The 22,915-nt window shown below is 38.7% G+C and overlaps 1 protein-coding gene across 1 annotated transcript in view; it reads right to left on the reverse strand.

Moving 5' to 3' along the window:
- The window catches only part of LOC130179992 (serine palmitoyltransferase 2-like), a 26,595-nt gene continuing 3,680 nt past the window's right edge, over window positions 1-22,915 (reverse strand). Inside the window, exons 3-12 of the mRNA XM_056393244.1 lie at window positions 22,029-22,183; window positions 20,001-20,149; window positions 17,012-17,136; window positions 16,286-16,379; window positions 14,912-15,017; window positions 14,191-14,410; window positions 13,053-13,179; window positions 9,870-10,005; window positions 9,123-9,252; window positions 1-4,902 (exon numbers count right to left, since the gene is read on the reverse strand). Coding sequence (XP_056249219.1) covers window positions 4,783-4,902; window positions 9,123-9,252; window positions 9,870-10,005; window positions 13,053-13,179; window positions 14,191-14,410; window positions 14,912-15,017; window positions 16,286-16,379; window positions 17,012-17,136; window positions 20,001-20,149; window positions 22,029-22,183 — 1,362 coding nt within the window. The 3' untranslated portion in view covers window positions 1-4,782. The remainder of the gene's footprint in view (window positions 4,903-9,122; window positions 9,253-9,869; window positions 10,006-13,052; window positions 13,180-14,190; window positions 14,411-14,911; window positions 15,018-16,285; window positions 16,380-17,011; window positions 17,137-20,000; window positions 20,150-22,028; window positions 22,184-22,915) is intronic.

Consider the following 22,915-nt stretch of genomic DNA (forward strand, 5'->3'; position numbering starts at 1 on the left):
TCTGTTTTTATTGTTTTAATGATTTATTATCATTGACATGGGTGACATTTTACACATTTATTATTTGCTGATATGTTGCAAATAGTGCATTTTCTATGATCAAATGCATGGCAATTAGTCAACACAGAGAACACACCCAGTGCTAATTATCAGTATTGTTGAAGATAAAAGTTGTAAAAGAGGTCAAATGAGACTGTAAAAGATGAACAATCCAAGTTATGACGCTTACGCTTGTCAGAATTCTTAGAAAATCATTTGCTTCAAAGGCACTGTATCAGAAAATAATATTCTCTGATGTGTGGTAACGTGCACTCAACCACTGAAATGATTGCCTCTATTACTGGCACAGTCGAGTGCTCTCAACAATCACTGCCAGTAATAGTGATAACCATCTTTCCCTGGTTACTCCATAGTAAACAAAAATATTCTCAACAGCTTCTTTTCAATGAAACAAAATAAACGTTGTACAAAATAGTGGTGCTGTCTTTCATAGTGGCATTTCATGTCGTCTTATGGACCTTAAAAAAGGCATGAGGGCTACTCTTTAATTCTTGTTCAAGACCAAAAATGGTTTAATGGTTAAGATCATTAAAGTTCTCCTTTAGTTTTCATGGACATGGACAGATCCATCTTGTTAATGTTTATCAAGTACCAACAATTGTGAAGGGTACTGCAGAGATCCGATTCTCATTTAGAACTGCATCGTTAAGACATCAGGCCATAAGGTTTTGGGGTTTTACATAATTACATTTTAATACTAAAATATGTTCTCAATACTTGCTTTTAGTATCATTTGATGACTTTCCCGTGTGCAAACTTAAAAATACATAAAAAAAAGACATTCTGTATCTTTAAGTACAACATTGTCACTCTTAGCTTTCAGCTCGTGGACAATCACCAAGATTCAGGTTTGGAGACCTTTTCTTTCTTAGAGAAACTAAATAAATTTCTATGACGCATTACACAAACACTTCCCAAGTACAGTGACAGTGAGATTAACATTAATATGAAAGAAAAAAAAAAAAAAAGAGGGCGAACCTCCCTTCACCCCCAGACAGAAACATTAACTCAAACCTTCTCTGGAATGACGTGGATTTTTATGACAACATTCAAATAAGTCACATCTAGCAGAACAGTGTATATCATTGAGCACCTGTGGCCGGCTGTGGTGCAGAGCAGCTGTACATGCATCACTATGAGGAACAAGTGGTTACAAAATATTTGCCAGTGTGCACACGTGCAAGTGTAACTGTATGCATGTGGGGTTTTTTTTCCTTTTCTTACAGCTGCCTTCACTAAGGAGTGTAAAAGCTCGGTTGCACATTGTAAAGATAAACCGAAAAGTGCAGTGACACAGATGTATACCCGAAAACCATGCAAACACACACGCACACGCACACGCACACGCACACGCACACGCACACGCACACACACACACACACACACACACACACACTGATTTAAGTTATTAATGACTTTTGAGTCACAGCAGAAAGATAGCACTTCGTTTTACAAGGCATTAAAACAACATTATCAGTTACAAAGCAGTGAGGTTATTACGAAGAAGCACCCGAGAGACAGGTTGGAAATGAGGGAAATTACCAACAACGCTGAATTACATCCAGACTAGTTTAGTCTTAATACTTTAAATATTCTCCTGTCAGGCCTGGAGATATGAATATATAAATATAATTTCCTTTTTATTTTTCAAATCCTGAACCGACTAAACTGACCCTCTACACTTTGGTAGAGAATGAGAGCTTACACTTAAATTACAACTGGATACATTTTGGCCTTTCAACAAAAAAAGCAACAAAAACAAGTAAGACAAGTCTGATAGTCACAACTTTGGCCTTGTGATCTGTGAGTCATGTTTAATGATCTTTGAGGTGATCTGTAAGACTTTAAATACAAACACACACTAAACCAATCAATGAAAAAAAAAAAAGAAGAAAGTCACACTGATGGTGACATGTGACATAGTTGCAGTAAGAACAGGCTGACTAAATTCACGTGTAATAGACGCTTAGGAAACAAATTTCCTATTCAAGCTTCAAATGACATTTCTTTCCATTTTTCCCAATGGCAGGAAATGACTGAGTCTGAATTGCAATGATACTTTTAAGTTATTGTTTATGAAAACTGGTATTTTTATTGGTCGATACATTTTTTTTTTTTTTTTTTTAAGTTTGATCACTGATGGCACACAGATACACTCTACTGTAAACTATTTTTGGTACTTTTTAAATTATATTCCAAGTTTGTAGTAGTGGCATATATATCAGCTATAATTCGTTTGAATGATATCACTGCAAAAATACTATTGTTAGTTAAAATGTCAGTGAAGATGCAACAAAATTATCAAAACTGCTAAATAAAGGTGAGAAAAGACACTATAAAGTGTTTGGATGAGTGACTAATTAACTGTAGACTTGTGAGTGTTTTACTTTTTCCATTTAGAACGTACTTTATGATTCCATTGCATTCTTCCAACGCCATGTAAGCTTTGTGTAAAATGATATCAACCTGTGATTGTAGGAGCTGCCAGTGTTTTTGAAATGCTGCATCGACAATGCAGTGTAAGGTTTTTCCTCAAGGCAATGTATTCTTAGTAAATTAGTAAATAAGCTCACTATAGCAAGAAGGTAACTGGCCCAAAATTAAAGCAATATTTTGATATTTCAGGGAAATACGCATATTTGCTTTCTTGTTAAAAGTTGAACATATTAATACCACACTCATGTTTGTATGCTAAATATGAAGCAAGAGCAAGCAATTAGCTTAGCTTGGCTGAAAGACTGGAAGCAAGGGGAAACGGCTAGCTTTGCTCTGTCAAATCTGTAAACCAGCACCTCTACATTTTTACTAATTTACACGTTAAATGTTGTTTGTTTATTCCAACCATAAATGGAGGAATCTGACTTGACTTCCAACTTCACAGATGTATTGCTGAGGAGGTGCAGTGTCGACGGAAGTTTTTTGGATGAGCGGGTCCTGGAGAAAGCTTCAAACATCACTTTTCTACATCTTACTTGACGTTAAGATGAAGGCAGAACTACCCTACGAGGACATGTGCAGCACCCGGACAATTTACAGCATGTTCATGCCAGAGTGTGATGGTCCTTTCTATGCCATCTCCCAGACACTAATGGAGCGGAACAGCCAACTCCAGCAGTAAACGAGACCGACTGACCACAAACCCTGCAGAGTGTCTTGCTCAGGACCCATGGAAGTGCACTTTTGAGTGAGAAGTTGTTTGGATGATGTGAACTGGATTAACGCACGCCAAGCAATCAGCTCCTACCAACAGGCACATTTTGAGCAGGCACTGGACTAGTCGATACAAAAACCAAAATGTAAAAACAACAGTTTCATAGTTTTACAGGGAGTTGCAGGCTGGATCTCCCTCGGGCTACCTAACCAAGTCGGCGCTAGCTTTATTTTTAGCATACAAACTTGAGAGTTGTATCAATTTAATACCTTTTGAGAAAAAAGCATGTATGCGTATTTTCCAAAGAGTTTCCAGACTTTTCCGAAAACGATTCCTTTGAACCCGTCAGCATATTGAACGGGAGAATCATCTGCTGTCTGATATTTGGCAACCTTTCTGTAGTGCTACATAAACTAAGTTGATGGAAGTCCCATGCTTAACTCTGAGGTTCTAGATTTTTTAGCATGTCTAGCAGAACCAAGGATGGAAACGACAACAACGTAATGCGGTCAAAATGGTGACTAGTTGAGAAATATGTCGTCGTGTTACGTTTAAGGAACAGTGTGGTTGTAGGTGTTGTTAGCGTTTGAGACTAGTTTTGCTTCCTGAAACAAGATTGGGTAGTTCTCAAGTTCTCAAGGTTCAAAATGAAAAAAGAAAAAAAACAAAAAAAAAAAACAAAAAAACAAACCCATTGACAAAACTAAAAGGCACATGGTAGAGTGCACACTGCCACCAAACACATGTCTCAAAAGAATGCAAGTTCCCAGAAGGGACAAAATATAAATTGGGTAATAGCAGAAATTCCAAATCTGTATCATTTAATTATCCAATCCTTCAACCAAGGACGGTGTTTTTATTTCAGCCCAATCCATTTTATTTTGTGTAAAATGTTCTAACAAATAACCTCCCCAACTTTGCTGGTGGAGCTAAAATAATGGGGACTTGCTCGGTCCTGTGCAAACAATGCAATATCCAATGCTGTCTGTTTTTCAGTCTAGTGCACCAATGACTGAGATGTTATGAATGAAAGATGGTAAGGTTTTTGTTCTTTTAATTAAAATTTATAAAGTTCACTTTTGAACCACAATATGAAAAATATTCAGGAATCTCCCAGTTTGAGAGACATTGGGAAAGCTGACGTCTGTCCACTTCACATACGTAACAAGGCTGAACATGATGAATGATACATGCAGTACAAACATTCACACACACACCCAAACAAAAAAATTCTTTAGAAACAAAATGATAAAAAAAAAAAAAAAAAGAAAAAGAAAAAAAAAAAAAGTACACAAGAAAAAGCAGAGGTGCTGTTTTTCAGTGTGTTCACCACAAGTTCTGCATGTTTAGGTAAGGCAAAGTAGAATTAAATGACAGTTTTAAGTGTTTTCCTTTTATCGGGTAGAGGGGGTGGGGGTGGGGGGTGGGGGGGTGTTACATTATGGCAAACTAGTGACAAGGGGCACCTGTGCACATGTTGGTCCTTGTGGAAGACTTGTGATCCATCTTGACCCGTTCTGTATTTTCTGGGGTTGTTCAGGTTCACGCCGCTTCGGGAGAGGAGTGGTTCGTCAGTCGTCAATGTCCTCATACACATTATCGTCAAAAGGCCGCGCCAAAGACGGCTGTATTCTGTGTCGGGAGTACTTGAGCTGAAGAAGGTCTCCTACCTCACTGATGACACTCAGAGCCTGTGGAGACATTTATACAATAAAAAAAAAACCTGTCAACATGAAGGGCAATATGTGGCTCGAGCCAATTTAAAGCTGCAACAAGCAAGATTTTAATGGAAAAAACACACCTGTCTGTTAAGATTAAGTCACAAACCTTCCCTAAAAACAGACAAGACCACTAACTTTAATGCTGCAGTTGGACCCAATATTTCACTCCTAATGCCTTGGTTTGAGGTGAAGTCACCAGTAGGATATCTTGTTAGGGCAAAGTTGGCAATGAGTTCATAGAGATATGCCATCTAAACAAATCTAAAGTGTTTGTTCAGTGCATTATTTCTGACCAATGAAATAATGAACTTTCTAGATTTCTGTATGGTTAACAATAACAAGAAGACGTGGGGACGACTAATGTGATGTTACAAAATACTAAAGCCAACATGTGACAGAGTTCCCCTGCTGCCTGGATTTGTAGAGAGCTTGTAGGCTCGTTGTGATGTTTTCAGTTACGAAACAGAGAAAAAAGGTTTTGGTGACTGACAGTTAACTTGCACAAGCTGTGTATGTATAGTGAGTGTGTGGTACAGCTCATACTTAGACTGAATAGCATTACTTTTTATCCCATTTGGTGTTTCCGTCACCTGAAGATTTGGCTTTGTTGCATAAAGCAAATAATTTTGACAGAAGCTTAAAGCTGCATTAATTGATTGTTTTTGGCCACTTGGAGGTGCAGTGTAAAAACAACACTGAGGTACGATCACCTTTTAAACCTGATATGATGAATGTGGTCCCTTTTTTTTTTTTTCAAACCAACATTTATGCAAAAACATCGACTGTGACGCCAGCGTCATTGTTCACATGCTTGCATACTTTGTGTGTGTCTGGCAGATCTAAAAGTGTGTCCACTAGGGGGCAGATTAGGGCCTGATCATCCGTGGCTTAAAACAGAACATCTTCCTTGTGAACTCCACTTATGTACGGCGTTAACAGAAACCATGACAACACAAAATTGTTGATGTTGAGATCACGGCAGAGAAAATGGCTGTTGCGACAGCTCTCCTCAAAACTTTCTGCCAATGATACAGAGATGCCCGACTGCTGCTCACCTTACTTTCTGATGCTTCCACCACTAGTCATGTGCTAACTTGTGACTCATGGCTACATAGCGTTCATTTATGAGGATGTGCAACACTCCCGAGGACTGAAGGCCATGTAAGGTTGCCATCATGTGTATGTGAATACATACTTCAATCAAGTTTATCAGTGAGCTTAGTAAACAACTCTTTAGCATTAATTTGGATTAGTGTTTCTGGCCGTCTGATGAATGTTACTACTTTTAGCTCTGTTTTAATCTCCACCAACTCCCTACAAAAACCTTCACAAGCTAGTTGCTAACTTTGTCTGTCTGCTGTTTGGTGCTGGGCAGGTCAGGTCATGTCAGGTCATGTCCTGTGGGTTTCTCAGAGCGTTTTCACTGAAAACAGCTACCATCTGCGACTAGAAATGACACTGATCAGAGTAAACCAAAAATGTTGGCAGAGTATAAAATACAAACAATAAACTGAAAGATGCTAAATTGCTCCATAGAGTTGAGGGGAACTGCGGAGTCATGTGATCATTCTCTGTAGGTTTGTTACTTTTGATGAGTGACCCCTTTCACTTTGCATGTAGTCATTTGATCCATTGTTAGTATAAAAAATAATGATAAGGGCAGATTTAAGTTGATGCGTCTTTACATCCGTTTGTTGCACTTGCAGCAAATCTGTGACATCCATCTCTATTCTTGTCCACCCATCGTCTTTGTATGCATTAATGCACCTGTCCTCACTGCTTTGATGTTGGTGTAGGTTAGTTAGGATTTGACATTTGTTTGAAGCTAGGATATTCATGTAGTCGATCAAATGAAAGGTCTTAGGAAGGACAATAATAAAAGACTTAAGGTTTATTTGTATATGTGTGGGTGTGTGCGTGTGTGTAAAATGAGACGACAAAACTGTCAAAGCTCACCAGTAGGTAAAAGAAACACAAACCAAAATGACACATCAAAGTGTGAGGGAATGATACAAAGAGAAAGGCTAACAGAGGTGGGTTTTAACATCATGACAGATAAAAGCACTACAGCACTACAATACTCCCACTGCCTGTCCCTCAGCTTATTTTATTTTATTTTTTCAAAGCACAAGAAGAACAGGAGCAGATAACAGTCCTGAATAGACAGCACTTTGTGGGGACACAGTCTGCATTCGAGTCAGCTGAGCATCGAGGACACCCGTGCGTGGGAGGTATCATTATATTCACATGTATGATTCAAGTGGGTAATTTCCCAATGAAAAACATGCCGTGCTTTGTCACATGGTGCAATGACAGTCACCTGAAGCTCAATATCAGCAAATCCAATGAGTTTATGGTTGACCACCAGAGGAACAGAAGGCCCCATGACCTGGTGGTCATCCATTATGGCCTCGTGGCTGTTTGCCTCTGCCGACCAGTCCAGTTATAGGAAATATGCTGACGATCTCCCTTTCTGTTCGTGAGTTATGGTGTTAAGTAATGGCCAGAGAAGTATTTTCGCATAACATTATGATGTCACAGAGAAGTTAGACCTTTGACCGCTTGGATATAAAATATCATCACTTTATCATTTTATCCTATTAGACACTTCCACTGATTCCACTTCTTGACCTTTGACCCTACCCTGACGGTAAAATGCTAACCCTCTCACCCCAACCCTAAAACCCTAACCCTCCAACCATAACCCTAACCCTAAAACCTTAATCCTCTAAGCCTAACCCCAAACCCTTCTGACCTGTGACCTCCAACTTCTAATCAGTTCATCCTTGAGTCCAAACGAACATTCACCAGATAAGAAATTCCATAAAGGCGTTCCTGAAATTCGACAACATAATGCCTCCATTCACAACTTTTGCTGGCATGGAGGCATAAAAAAGGACTTAAGACCGTGACTGGAAGAGGAAGAGCGGTCAGCTCGGCAGTGAGCTCATTTCAGTATAATAGAGGAGCCCTCCTTGAGAAGAGCGGGCAGCTTTTTGATGTGTTGCCAAGAGCAATCAAAGCTCTGCGCTTTTGTAGACTAACACAATGAGTAAAGAGGGTGGCTGGAGTGGAGGTCTGAACTCCAAACACTCGGAATATGCTGTGAATGCACTGTGCATTAACCCGCAGAGTGATCCAGCTGATGCTTTACTGTCGTTGTTGCATGGGGTCACTTCAACTCCACTTCTCCTTAAACTCTAAGTGATACACTTATAATGATGTCAGACGCAGTGAGAGACAGGAGAGATTCGGTGCATCTGAAGAGACCCAAAAGTATTCTCCACAAGCAGACACAAGAGATCCAACCTGTGTCCTCCCAATTAGAGACACTTTTCCACCCATTAGACTGCCCTTCTTCCCTTTAATGTCACTGTGATCTCTTGCTTAGCTTCTTGAAGGTCATTACAATAGCTTGGAACAGGAGGGCCCTAACTTTTTAGTAGGAGTATAACTTTAAACAAAAATCAGCCTCAGCTAGTAACAGCCAGTACCACTGCCTGCCAATTGGGGAATATTGGCATTTTGTACCCCACTCTCCCTTCTGGCAAATCAAGCTAACAAGCTACACACTGGAAAACTTTGACAAAAAAAGTAAAAAAAAAAAACTTGATGTGTACACAAGTCTAGTAATTAGCCATGACCCCCTGGAACAAGACTTAGCAGAGGAACCAGTAAAGCTTACTGCAATTAAGGCTTGGGACTGACAATTCTGACTAATTAAAGAAAGTCTAGAAAACCCAGAGAGTGTTTTTCACTGAATAATAATGGCTTTTTTCTACTGTGTGGGCAGAGCACAGTGAGATCTGGCTATGCATGACTAGTCACCATCAATACCCTTGCAATCTAAAAATACTTAAGAAAAAAAAAAAAAAAGAAAGAAAAGAAAAAGAAAAACAATTCAGGTTTAGCTCCCATACAATGTGGTAAGCGTGCAGAAGCTGCATATCATTAGTTAGCAGAAGGAAATTTCACCAGTAAGACTTAACAGCCATGTTAGAGGCGTCCAAACATAGGAGAAGATTTTTGAAATGCTTGTTTAGTCAGTTTCAACTATTAGTATCGATACGTTTTAATATCAATGATCTCAAATTAACATCTCATGGTTAAAAAGCCAGTTTTAAGTGAGAATTGTTTCTCATTTATCTAAAAGTTTGTCACTTAGTTTGTGAAGGGAAGTGAATATTTACCCTGTTGAGCATGTCTCTTGTGTGGGCGGCTGAGATGCAGAAGCGAGCCCGGGACTCGATGATGGGCGTAGCAGGAAAGCCGACGACCACCACCCCAATGTTCCTCTTCAGCATCTCCCTCCCAAACGCTCTGTGGGGGGGGGGGCAAACATGAGACACACACAGCAAAAATGACTCAAGGACAATAACAACAATGTCCTATTCCATTCTTAATGTATAGAAACTTCTACTGTTGTTGTCACGCCAACAGCAGCTGACCACATAAACAGATACTCCTCAAGGAGTTACAGTTGGCTGGGGAGAGGATTGTGAGGGCTTCTGTTAACGTTAATGTTATCTTCTATTTGTGTTTGAGTTGCATTTGTTATTGTGTGTGTAACATTGTTATATGTTCTATAAGTGACTAATGTGATGCTGCTTCACAATACAAAAGATTTAGAACACAAAAGTGTCTGCTTAATATTGACCTTGAAATGAAATTACTCCGTTTGGTGAGTTTTACAATCCTGTGATTGGATGAACATAGGTAATTGATTAATTATATTGATTATTTATTGTCGCTCGAGTTAAGACTTTCTTCCAAAAAGACTGAACTTTCACGCTTACTATTTACTATAGAAATGCTCAACAATAAACGAGTTACACAAACAAAAGCCTGATAATAATAATCATATTGATTGAAATGCTCCAGGTGGGAGTCGGTGGATACAGTCTCCTAGCAGCATCCAGTCAAAGCCGGTGGCTCACCCTATCTTGGCGGGCATGTAGAGCATCATGGGTACGACAGGAGAGTCGTTGTTGCCATAGATGATGAAGCCCATTTCTCGAAGCCTCTTGCGGAAATAGACTGTGTTCTCTGCCAGCTGTCGCACACGGTCACAGCCTGGAGGTGATGAGAAGAGATTTTGAAGAGTTGACAGCAAATACACTGCAAGTTAACCACACTCCTATCAAGTGTTTGAAAAGGATATATACCTTACGACATCACAATGTGCTGACCACCGTTGTTACTCGGTCATTAACATGTGAACATGTTATGGACACAGTCTCTTAAGGATCTCAGTCAGATGTTACAATTAAACTGTAAATAATGTATGTTTTATCAGTGCTAATGTAATTAATGAACAATATGTGGATATTTATTCACTGTATTGAGCTGCACTGAATGTCCTTCATATCTACTCAGTACAATTTACTACTGAAAGTTAGAAAAAAAAAAAAAAAAACACTTGCTGAAAAAGATAAAAATGTATAAGAAGTGACAGAGTTTAACAAAGACTCCTCTCCTTTTCAAGCATTTGTTTTTTTCTTTACCAGATCTGATATCTTTGGTTGAAAAGAAAAGAAAGGAAATCAGCAAAGGGTGACGGTGCTTTGAAAAGATGAAAAAATGACGGTTGACAAGCAGCTGAAAACAATCACATTCATGAGATGAGTGTGTGAAAACATGTGAGTGTTACAGCATCCAGGCACCACGGGGAGATAAAGTTCTTAGTTTCTCTGTAATGTTTTTTCTTCTCCCATAGGAGATTTCTTCACTGGCTTCTTTGAAAAGCTGGGCTTGTATCAGACACAAAGCAACAAACTCTGTTTAGGGTGCGCAAAGATTTAGTTTCCCCAACTACTCGTAAAAACTATTGCATGCAGATTTTTGGAAAGACGCATGGAGATGATAGAGTCTATGTCAATATCAAAAATTAAAAACGCTTTTGGGTAAAAAGAAAACAGCACAAAGGCTTGGATTAGCCAATCAAATGCCTTTAATGGTAAATGCTTTGCAGCTTAAGGACAGTATTATATGGTGGGGCTTGTATATGTTACACATTTTCTGTGATCCAATTTCACCAGCCCTCCACCTACACACTGATCTACAGCAGGTGAACACAGGTAAGGTGAAGTTTAGGTTTAGATCACAGATGTTTAGTTAAGTTAAGTTTGGCTCAGGATTGTGCTCGGGTTCACGGTTAGCCAGTCCCAGTGAAGGAGGTGGAATTGTGCCCAACCTGAGAGGATCAACTCAGGGCAAAAAGACAGCAGAAATGTTTACTATATGAAATTTAGGACACTATTATCATTAGTAAGACAATAATAAGTCTAAAGAATCAAAAATGTGTTCCAGGCTTGCCACAGCTTCTACTCTCCTCTTTGCACAATAGCTGGAATAAGAGACAATAGTAGTTTGCACTGACACCTGGTGGCTAACGAGGAGCATTACAGCAACGAAGATTGAATTAATTCAACCAAATAAATCCTGATGTGCTGATTTTGCAGTGAATATATTCACTATTTAGTGTTGATTTAAATATACTTATAATACTAATAATACACATATTTCATTTAACTTAATTTCCTTATCAAGTTACCTGAACATTTTCCTTGCATGATTCGCCTTCTTTGTACAATATCCTTTTGTCGTGTGACATGTTGCTTTGTGCAGGTTTGTCAGTCCTGGTCTATTTTCACTTCTAAGCTTTCGATGTATCTGACATGTTATTCATTCACAGTCTTTGTTGCTGTCGGCTCCTTTATCCATCTGCAGAGTAAAATCTTGACCTTGTAATAAGCTACTCCACTAAATCTCTTAATATGTGTTACATGTCAGACAGGGCCAAAGTGTTTGTTAGTTTTTCTTCCCTCCTGTCTCTCTCCTCATCCCCGGTTTTCTCTCCAGGTGCTAATCAGTCTGATTGGTGTCTGTTGCAGTTGAGTCATGCCTGCTCTTTGGTTTCCTGGCTTCAAGTTGGCCTGTCATCATTCGGAGCTCGTCAATAAAAGCAATACTCCTGACGACTTCACTCTCTCTCACTCACTCACTCACTCACTCACTCTTCTCTCAGCTGAGCTAGTCTTGTACTGTGAGAGAAAACCTATTAGGAATATTAGGAAAAGGTATGTGGTGGGATGTAGGACAGTAGGTAAGTTTGGAAGGGGGTGCCATTTACATTTCAGTGTAATGTTAAAGCATGTCAAAGCAATGTTAGGTGTTTTTAGAAGTTAATTTGTTTTGTTTTGTTTGTATTGTCCCATCCTCCCCCATATTTTGTTGATCTTAGATTTGTATTGAGATAACCTGAAAATAATTCCCTTAAATTTTCACTTCTACCCCGACTCCTTCAAACTCTTTGGTTGTCATGTTGAGTTTTCATCTCAACCAGGAGACATGACACATAGATCTAACTTTAAATGGTGTCGTTTCATCTGATAAAAGGTTTTGTAAGGAGGGAGTTGAGCATTTGAAAAAACAAACATCTCTATGCTTTCATTACAATATAAACAAAAACACGAGCAGTTCTTAACCATTGACCCCTGTTATAAATCAGAATCCTTGGGAATCCCTTTTAAGAATGACTGTACAAATTAGCACTGGCAGGCAGAGGACCTGAGAGCCCAGTTAATAATTTTCTATTATGGAAAAGGGTTTTATTTAAGGCTGTCACAATATCAGTTTTTTACTACAAGATTATCATGATTATCATAGCCAAAAGATTTCACGATAATAATTTTATCCTGACATCTATAGAAATTAAAAAAAAAAGATAATAATAGGTAATAGTAATAATAATGCTATCAGTCAAATTAATCTTTTACTTTGTTTATTGTCCGTTTTGTCTCTTTTTTTGGCAAATGAATAAGAGGAGCGTAGGGAGATGGAGAGAGTTTGTAACCATAACTGTACAAAAATGTACACAAACAACAATTAAACTTGATGGTTAGTAAGGCAACCAGATGAACTGATAAACAAAAGATCCACAAGGCCTAACATCTGTCATCACCATATTATAGTATATGATATAAACGTGTATTATTAACACAATATAGATATTTCATATTTTAAATATCACAGTTATTGTCAAAATCGTTATATCGCAACACCCCTTGATTTATTACATTCAAAGAAAATTCAATATTGTATCACCAATTTGGACTCACCTATTGTTGTGCCATCCTCTCCCATAATGCACTTCATAGAAGTGATGATTTGCTCCACCACAGGAGGAGACATGGAGGTGGCGTAGACTGCACTGTGAGAATGGGAGCGCAGGTACTCAATAAGCTCCTAAACCCAGCAGATACACAGGATGTGTAAGTAGATATGCATGAACAGCAATGCACTTATTACTCTACAACCCCTTCTACCTTGGAGGCTTTGGTATTCTTTGTAACTGAGACTTGGCACAGCTTACTTTAGATTTACTGCTTTCTTTACTCACTCAAATGAACAGTTGTCTGTAATCCTTCAATATAAAAAAAACATGGAAAATACACTGTTTTGCATATTGTAAGAATATAAAGGGCTCAGACATTCAATGCAAACTTTTATGCAGTAAAGTAAGAAAATGTAGTTGTGATGAAAACAGATTTTTGTTCCTTCCACATATCCATATAGTAAGATTATATAGGCCTACATAATAAGAACTACCATCGCTCTTATGGTATTATTACAATGTTTGAAAGACATGCAGGTTATTAACACATCGTATTGTGAGTTATATCCTGCAACGTGATGACACATTCTTTGACTAGTGATTCATGCTTTATGTCAGTTTCCTTCCTTACACATCCCAGACAAATTTTATTTTTTTTTTATTTTATTTTTTTTTTATATTTAGTTTATCAACGTCACCAAATCTAATATGTCACAATCTTTTCAGCATTTCCTGGAGACAAAAATTGAAATCTTTTGAAATCAGGATTTGGTCTCGTTCCGATCACAATGATGTGCTGTGGAACAGGGCTAGTATGTCAGGAATGCAGCAGTGATGAACTGCAAGGCTGTAAGTCCACATTGCTGGGATGATGGGTGTCCTTTTTTCTTTTTTTTCCCCAGAGCTTAAACTTTCCCACTTGACACTGTAACTTCTGATTTTGAGAGACTGCATATATATATAACGCAGTACATTTAACATCAGTGTTTAATTTACCCTGGGTTACTGAATTGGAAAACTATCTACTGTATATTTTAACTTGTGAGCTTGAATTTATCTTATGCTACAGTATACCATCTTTCTTCATAACTCTGAAATCTGAAAAATGCTCATAAAATAAACCCACAACTGTCCGTTCTCACCCTTTTCCCTGCGATGTATCCCCCCGCAGCGCCAAAGCTCTTGGTAAATGTGCCCATCATGACATCCACGTCACAGGGATCGAGGCCAAAGTAATCGACCACGCCTCTCCCTCTCGGCCCCAGTGCCCCTATGCTGTGGGCCTCGTCTAGGTAAAGGTAAGCCCGGTAGCGCTTCTTCAGGGCAATCACTTCTGGCAGGCGGACTATACTGCCCTCCATGCTGCAGGGAGGAAAAGGCAAGCAGAATGCGTTTCAGTCAGTGTCAAGCAAATGTCACGGTGTGTTCATGTTAATTTCATTCCTGACAACCCAGGGAATTTGAGCTCAAGGGAGTACTGTCATCTGCTGAACAGACTTCATCTGAATGACAACCAGATGTCAAGTATTATACTTCAAATATATTGTCAACGTATGAAATGTATGACAGAAGTAATGATTTCACAGGTAAAAGCAGATTGCTCAGTGTAAAATTTACAGTTAAAAATAAATCACTTTATTTACTGATGCACAAAACCTGACGCTTGTGCAATTTCGTCAGGCAGTGTTCACTTGAAACTAGGAGGGAAATCATGGGACTTTAAAAACGACTTGCTCTATTGTTTTTGGCTAATGACACTTTTAGCACGGTCAGCTGTTAATGCTGCAAAATCCAAATCCCTTTCAGTGTCTGAAAATATTTTATCAAAGCATCTATCTGATGAAGGAAAAAAGGATGAACTACCTGTAAATGCCCTCCACCACTATGAGGATCTTCTTCCATGGTCTGTGAGTCCGGGGCTGCCCATGAACTATGGCTTCTCTGAGCAGTTTCTCAAGGCTCTGCATATCTGACAGGAGAATCAAGAGAGCAGTACACTCAAAATGAAACTTTTGGTATCAACAGTGGCACAAAACCACTCGCAATTTGTGGTTAGCCTACACACTCGCCTACGCAGTTTCAATACACCCTCAAATAAAGAGTGGATATGCCTGCAACAACTGAATAGTGAGTGTTTTATTGAAAACATTATAATCAAATAACATGAGATTCTTTCATGATTTGGCCTTATTCTTAGCACATTAGCTGTAGTTCAACTCTTCAGCAACCCCATATTTTTGTTTATTTTATTTTATTTTTTTACACCATTTGGTGAAATAATAATAAGCAGATTTGGTTTGTTTGTGTCTGTAGCTGACAAGACAAACTACAAATTACTGAAGTGACTAACAGGTAGAAATAGTAAAGGTAGTTTGAAGTGCCTAGCTGAGGAGTTTGGGTTTGTTAGCAGGACGCTAATGGCAAATGTCACCACATATTTTTGTGTGTGTGAAAATGAGGTTAGTGTGTTACAGAAAAAGTGTTTACAGAGAGAAGATACAGTATGCTGAATGCCAATATGATTTTGTAACGGCATACAATCTGACTTATTTGAGGAAAAGCACAGGTGTTATTAATAACATGATAGCAATTTCTAATTAAATGTCTCAGTAAGCCATGACACTGTGAGCGTGAGCTAGCATGAACCACATCAGGGTCCTGAAACTGAAGCAGCTAGATTTAGCCATGATTAAATGTTATTATTATTTTTGCTTTGCCAACTTTGACATGGCAAAATGTCTTGCACAAACAGACCTAATACTTTCAAAAAGTGATGTGGTAGCTTATATATATATTTTTGAGTACCAAACATTTTGGCTGACTCCTAAAATGAAACTCAATCTGGCTCGGTCAGGTTTTTCAAAACACTGAAATTATGATCGGAGACTAAAACAGACATAAAATGCAGAGCTAGCTCCCCACAGTGTGTGTGTGTGTATGTACCATATTTTCCACTACATAAACTAAAGTGATGAGACCAAATTACCACACAGTGGTGACACCGCATATGGAAGAATACGTATAAGAAAAACATAATCGCTCCAAGTGCATTAATGATATGGGACAATAAAAGTACTAAGAGAAAGAAGCAATGAATGAAGACAAAGCTTAACCACTTGAAGTGAGGGATTGACAAACAGAGATAAACATGAGGATGCAGGTGGACAGAGAATGAATGGACCTATAAATGCATTTAAGAGTCACATGACAGTAGGACCTATTTGTAATCACACTCACTGTTATGTTTGAAGACTCTTATGGTAGACCCAGAGAGTCTGGCTCCCAGCACCAGAGAGGCGTGGTTCAGTTCATCACTCAGAATCAGGCAACCCTGCAGGACACCAGACCAACATTAATTAGCATAAATTATTCATACAAATGTTTTTTTTTTTTTTTTTTTACCCATCCGAGGCCTCAGATAACATTACATCTACTGACCTACTTCAAAAATCAGTTTGGTACATATTTTCTTATTGATTGCATTGTTTGCTAGGGAAACCACTGAGCGACTACATTGATGATGGAAATGTGCAAACATTTTCAGGTTTGCATAATTTCACAATCACGAAAAGAATTTAAAGCAGCAGTCTCACACTGACTCCACTCAACTGTGTCGTGAGGAGATCTACCTGCCAAACGACACAAGCAGCAATGTGACAGAACAGACTGGTCTGAACTGTTATTTTTCCCCCTGACATGCAGTCAAGCTACTATTCATTGTGCGAACAGGAAGAAGTTCCTCCTGATATGACGCCAGAGGGTGGTTTTGTGTCTCTGTACATGTGGTGCTGCTGGTGACCTGTGATAGTGTGATGTTATGGAATGTTTCTGTCAGAGACTGTACCCAACAGTTCACACACAAAAGTGCTTGGTAAGTAGGAAGCCTAAGAGTAGAGATAAGAAATGTGTGCTGCAAGAATAAACCAGCTCTACCAAGGAATCACCGATCACCTGTGGTCTTACCTTTCCAGCCAGCGCTGGTATGTTCATGGAGTTGGTTGCAAACCCCATCCCAAACGCCATAGCTGACTCCACGCCGAGGAACTTAGCCACCAGTATCTCCATCTCCTCGTGTCTGTCCAGGTTGCCTGAGATGCAGACATATAGGAGGTCACCAAAAACACATACCAGTCAGAACCTGAAAGATATACAGTGGTGTCAGTAAAGTTCTCAGACCCCTTCACTTTTTGCACGATTTATTGTATCGTAAAAAAGGGTAAAACTGCCATTTTTGCACATCAATCTACACTCAATAACCCATTGTTACAAAGTGAATTTTTTCAAATTTCTTTGCACATCTATTAAAAATGAAAAGCAGAAAATTCTCATTTACAAAATGACACTCAATTCAGTACTTTGTAGCGGCCCCTTTGGCAGCAGTTACAGCTTCAAGTCTTCTTGAGAAAGTCTCTACAAGCTCTGCACACGTGGATTTGGGCAGTTTATCCCACTCCTCCTGGCGAATCATCTCAGGCGCCGTCAAACTGAATGGGAAGCATCTGTGAACCGCCATCTTCAGATCTCCTACTGGGTTTAAGTCTGGGCTTTGGCTGATTGCTTCAGGTCATTGTTGTGCTGAAACTGTGCCCCAGTCTTAAAATAGCAATTTTATCCATTCAAAATCTACAAGACAATCAAGTGTGTACAGTGTAGGGGGTCGGAATACTTTCTGAAGTCACTGTAGACTTACACAGATTGTTCAGTAAACATAATAAATATATAAGGGATATTTCAAGATGTTGGAAAATATGCTTATTTGCTTTCTAGATGAGATGAATGAGATGACAAGATTGATAACACTCCCATATCTCTCCATTCAATATTAAGTGACAGCCAGGGGGATGGTTAGCTAAGCTTAGCATAAAGTCTAGAAGCAGGGGGAAACATCTAGCCTCTCCAACATTCAAAAATACCTCAGCACCTACCAGCACCTTGAAAGCTCTATAATTAACATGTTACTTATTTATTTATGTATGTCTGTATGTATGGATGGATGGATGGATGGATACTTATCCCCTAAGGGAAATTAATGTGTCCATCAGCTCATTGTTGACAATAATAACAGTTAATAATAAATAAACAATAATAATTAATTATTATATTATTTAAATATATTATTAGTCCACTTCCTTTGGCTGAGTTGTTTTTATAGCCTGATGGCAGACAGAACAAAGGAAAGTGAGACGAATTGACATGATATATTTTTATATTTTTTTGTATGCATTAAACAATGTGTAAAAATGACAAGTGTGGTTTTACAGGTGCTAATGTGCTGGACTATTTTTGTCCAGGCACAGGACTCCTACTGGAGTCTTGTTGTCAATGTTATATTTGGACAGGTAGCTGTTTCCCCCTGAGCTAAACTAACAAGCTGTAGCTTCATATTTGGTGTATAGACATAAGCGTAGTTCTTATGTCTGTTCTTATTTGACTTTAGCATAATATACCAAAAAGTTGAACTATTCATTTATGTTACTGTTTCTGTATCTAAATAATGCCAGACAACTGCAATCTGTCAACACACAAGCATCATAAAACCTCCATGAGCTTTTGGAGTCAATCTGTCTCTCAGTGCCACATTACATATCATCTAATATTTCCAGCTGACAGCTCTTATGGAGCACACACTACTGCACTCTTTATCAAGACGTGGCCAGGCCAAAGAGAGAGAGAGGCGTCAGTGTATCTACTCTATCAGTAAATATCTGTTAACCAGATGGTCTACTTCGCTTCCTCCAGGCTCATCTGGATCTTATCAGACTTGCTCTGCAGTCTGGCTTCATCTATAGATTATGTAAGTACATATAAACCCTTGAAGAGACATCTGTCTTCCAGATATTATTTTCAACAGATTTTTAATCTTGATACTCTAGTAAATCTGGGAAGTTTTGGTCTTATTTATTACATAGGATCCTTTAAGACAATTACTATTATTTTTTAAATAACAGTATAATTTTCAGTCTTTGTGTTTTGATTAATCTTTATTTAAATATTTTCTTTTTTTCCCCCCAATTTTTTTTTTTTTTTAATCATTTTTTTTCTTGTCTTTCTTTAATTTGTAAATCCAGCCCATTTGGAAAAAAGGATAACTGATCCTTGATTGGCCTTTTCAGAGTAAAAACAAAGATTAAGGCTTAAAGAAGCTATGTTGAGTTTTTGACCAGTAGTTGCACCATGAAGCAATGTTTTTATGAGTGGGTTACCATTTTGTTTGCAATGCGCACCTGCACAAGTCAGCAAAGAGGGACACTAGTAGCTAACAAACATTGATATAAAAACATACAATTTAAAAAAAAAAAAAAAAAGGCTTTTAGAAAGAACTGGCTTTAACATCATTGTTAGGGCTAAAGCTAAACCTATTCATTGATTACTCAAACAGTTAAAAAGTCAAAAAAAACCAAAACAATTCATTTAAAAATAAAAAACAAAACAACAAAACAATATTTTTTGGATTCAGCTTCTCAAATGTGACGATTTGCTGTTTTTGTCTGTTTTATGTCAAATCTAAATTGAAATGTTTGGGTTTGAACTATTTTTCAGAAATCTTTTTGGGGAATTGTGATGTGCATTTCTTTTTTTTATTCAACAATTTTTTACATTTGATAAATTAAACACTTTATTAAGAACACTGACAGATTAATCAATAATAAAATAAATGTTAGTTTCAGTCCTACTCATGTCCCAATGATAGAATCAATGCTGTGCAGCAGAAATATAGCTAAGATATTAAAACTATGCTTTCTGATATTTGCATTGAAATCAAACACCATGTGCACAGATGGAATCCATTACTTTAGTTTTCACTACAAAACTAAACAGACTGGTCTATGATGCTTTGTTTACTGTGGTGAATTAATCCCTCCACATTGCTCCAGTGACAGCAATAACAGTGGGTGTGTCTGGTGTGTGTGTGTGTGTGTGTGTGTGTGTGTGTGCGCGCGCGCATTTGTACCAATCTCCTGCCTGGTGCTTGCAACTCCGACGCCATACTTCATGGTGACCTCAGCTGCAGATTCAGCGCAAGGACCTGTGTTCTCAGCGAAGCCGAGATAATTATACGAGCCCAAGTTAATCACATCCTGCACTACCCGACCCGTGTACCTGGGAGAGAGAGTCAGACAGAGGAAACAATCAATGAGAGGAAGCCAATGTTTCTGCAGGCTTATTGGTACAATTAATAGTAATGATCGGCAGAGCTAATTAAAAAACTAAATTGAAGTGAGAGTGAGAGGCTGGACTGCATGAAAGTCCTCTTTGTTTTTCCAGTCTTTCCGATCTCGAGCAGGATCGGCCATGCTGTTTGACGCAGCTGTCCCCTCATTTTCTCACTGGCACTCCCCGCTCTCTGACTTTTTGCTTTTCCTTTCTTTTTGTCGCAGTGCGTGATGTCTGACTTCACGCACGCACGCACGCACGCACGCACGCACACACACACACACACACACACACACACACACACACACACAGCGTGGCTGACCTCTGTCTATCCTCACGCACCAGTGATCATCGTCACAAGATACAAAGATATAAATCACAATGATGAACCACATATGAAAGTGGACCAATGCAGGAGGAAAGGCTTCTTTTCAAACTAGCTACAAATGTGGTCTTATCTCATCTACACTGGGGAAATAAGGTTCTCTGTGGTTACTGCTGTTGAGAATTTGGAAAATACACCTGGCTCATACTAGATTTGAGTAAACTGGTTTAAATAAACTACGTTGTGATGCACTGAATCACGTCCTTTGTTTCTGCATGTGGAAAAAATACTAAATAATTGGATTCTGAAACACAATATCACTACTAACAAGTCATACTATACACAATATAATGCAATCCAGTACACTAGACCTGCGATAAATGCTTCATTTTCACATACAGTATGGCGTATGTTTGGTTATGAATGTGTCCCAGAGGAGTTGATTTAACCGTGTGGTTATTTTTCTGACGTCAGATTCTGTGTTATACTGAACTGCATTGAACTGAACAGGTTTACCCAGTCCTGTCTTTGTGTATGTGGGGGTGTTGTACAAATGTTTAATAAGTACTACTATAAGTAATACTGAGAAACACACGAACTGACCCAACAAAATAATAGAAAATAACAAAATGAAATAATTTGCAAAAAAAAAAAAAATCATATTGCAATTATTTTGGCAGATGCTGCAATTGCGATATGAGTTTTTGCATTTCATTTTCACTGAGAAAAATATAAAAATGATGATGAAGTGATTTTTGCTGGGGTCTGTACCAATAACCATATTCCCTTACATCTGAAGAATATGATTTGTAGGCGATAGCATCTTTGTAGCACCACAGTTCTTCATTTATGGTATGCTGTGACCCATTTTACCTTCTTGCAGTTTTAAATGCAGCTACTACGATTTGGATATTGCACTAACATTACGATGAATTGTTCGGCCCTTATGCACAGATATGATATATATACACAATAAGCTACTGTCGGCTCATATATCAACCTGGCTGATTAATCGACCTGGTTCTACCCTTAATCACCCCCGTTTTTCCCCATATAAGAGACCACATTCCTTCTGTGACTAACAATGGCTGCACGCACCAAAACATTACATATTCAAAGCTCAAAAAACACTTTCACTTAGTGCCAAATATTATTCTTTCAAACAACACAACAGTGTAAAATGGTGTTTTACACTGTTGTAGCTTTTGGTCAGCTCTGGCCAGTGAGGAGTGTGTGTAACCCTGCTCACTGTTTTTGCTGTCCAGTAACATTTCCCAGTCCTTTGTCTAAACTGAAATATCTCACTTATCTTTGTGTTTGTAGGAGATAAGAATGTTACCACAGTGACAACTAGACCTCGACTGGGACACTAACCACACAGTTGACCTGAATCTTTGCTATTTGTGGCCTCTGTCACTCTGAGACTGTCTGAATACCTGGAGGCTAACGTATTGATTAACACATTGACAGCCTTGAATGACAAGGTGTGTCTTTTCTCACTCAAAAGTCCAGTTGTAGTCGAGGGACGCTCTTTCCATCAGGTCCATTTTGGCCCCGGGGACGCTGCATATCGGCCTGTTCCAGTTGTCTCTGATCCGCATGTAGAGGTTTCTGGTGTAAAAGTTCTCAAAATCCTGGTAGAGTGGAACAAAGTCCTGGACAGGGGGGGAACAAAGAGAACATAGTGGGAGAGAGCAGAGACAGAACCGTGAGCTGAATGTAGGAATTTCACCGTAAATCGTGCATGTTTGTTTTATGAGTTGAGAAACTAATAGTAACTTCAAAGACCTACATGCCACTCATACTTCTGGAAAGCTTAGCTGGAAGGAATTTCATCTCCAGAAATATAATCTGTAACACAACACATGACCGACTGAGGGAGTTCATTTTCCGTAGTTCTTGGAGAAAATATCTGTGGGATATCCTCGGGCTGATTTAACGACCCCACCCCCCACCCCCCATATCTACTCCACAAACTTCCTTTCTTCAACATAACCAAATACCTAAAACAATGGGCTTCACTATCAAACATTACATAACACTTCGAAAACAATCCGAGTGGCGAAGGACATGTTCCAAAAGTGCTGATAAATCCACCATTAGATGTGCGTTGACAGAGAAATGCGACCTTAAGTGTGCACACAGCAAACTATTGTGGAGAAAAGCAATACAACATCGGGGAGAGAAATATTACACCAGCCGCACTGATTTTGCATGCGGGGCACACAAATCCATCTCAACTGCTAAGTGTTTCAGCATATACACAAGCACTTTTCGTCCAGTCTATTTCCTGTTTAGGATATGGTCACGGCGGACAAGATCATATCAAATGTATCCTTTTATTTTTTTTCTTTTCTTTTGCAAAAACACCAAAGCTTGAAGCAATA

This window comes from Seriola aureovittata, chromosome 13 (assembly GCF_021018895.1).
Source record: "Seriola aureovittata isolate HTS-2021-v1 ecotype China chromosome 13, ASM2101889v1, whole genome shotgun sequence".
NCBI classification, from domain to species: domain Eukaryota; kingdom Metazoa; phylum Chordata; class Actinopteri; order Carangiformes; family Carangidae; genus Seriola; species Seriola aureovittata.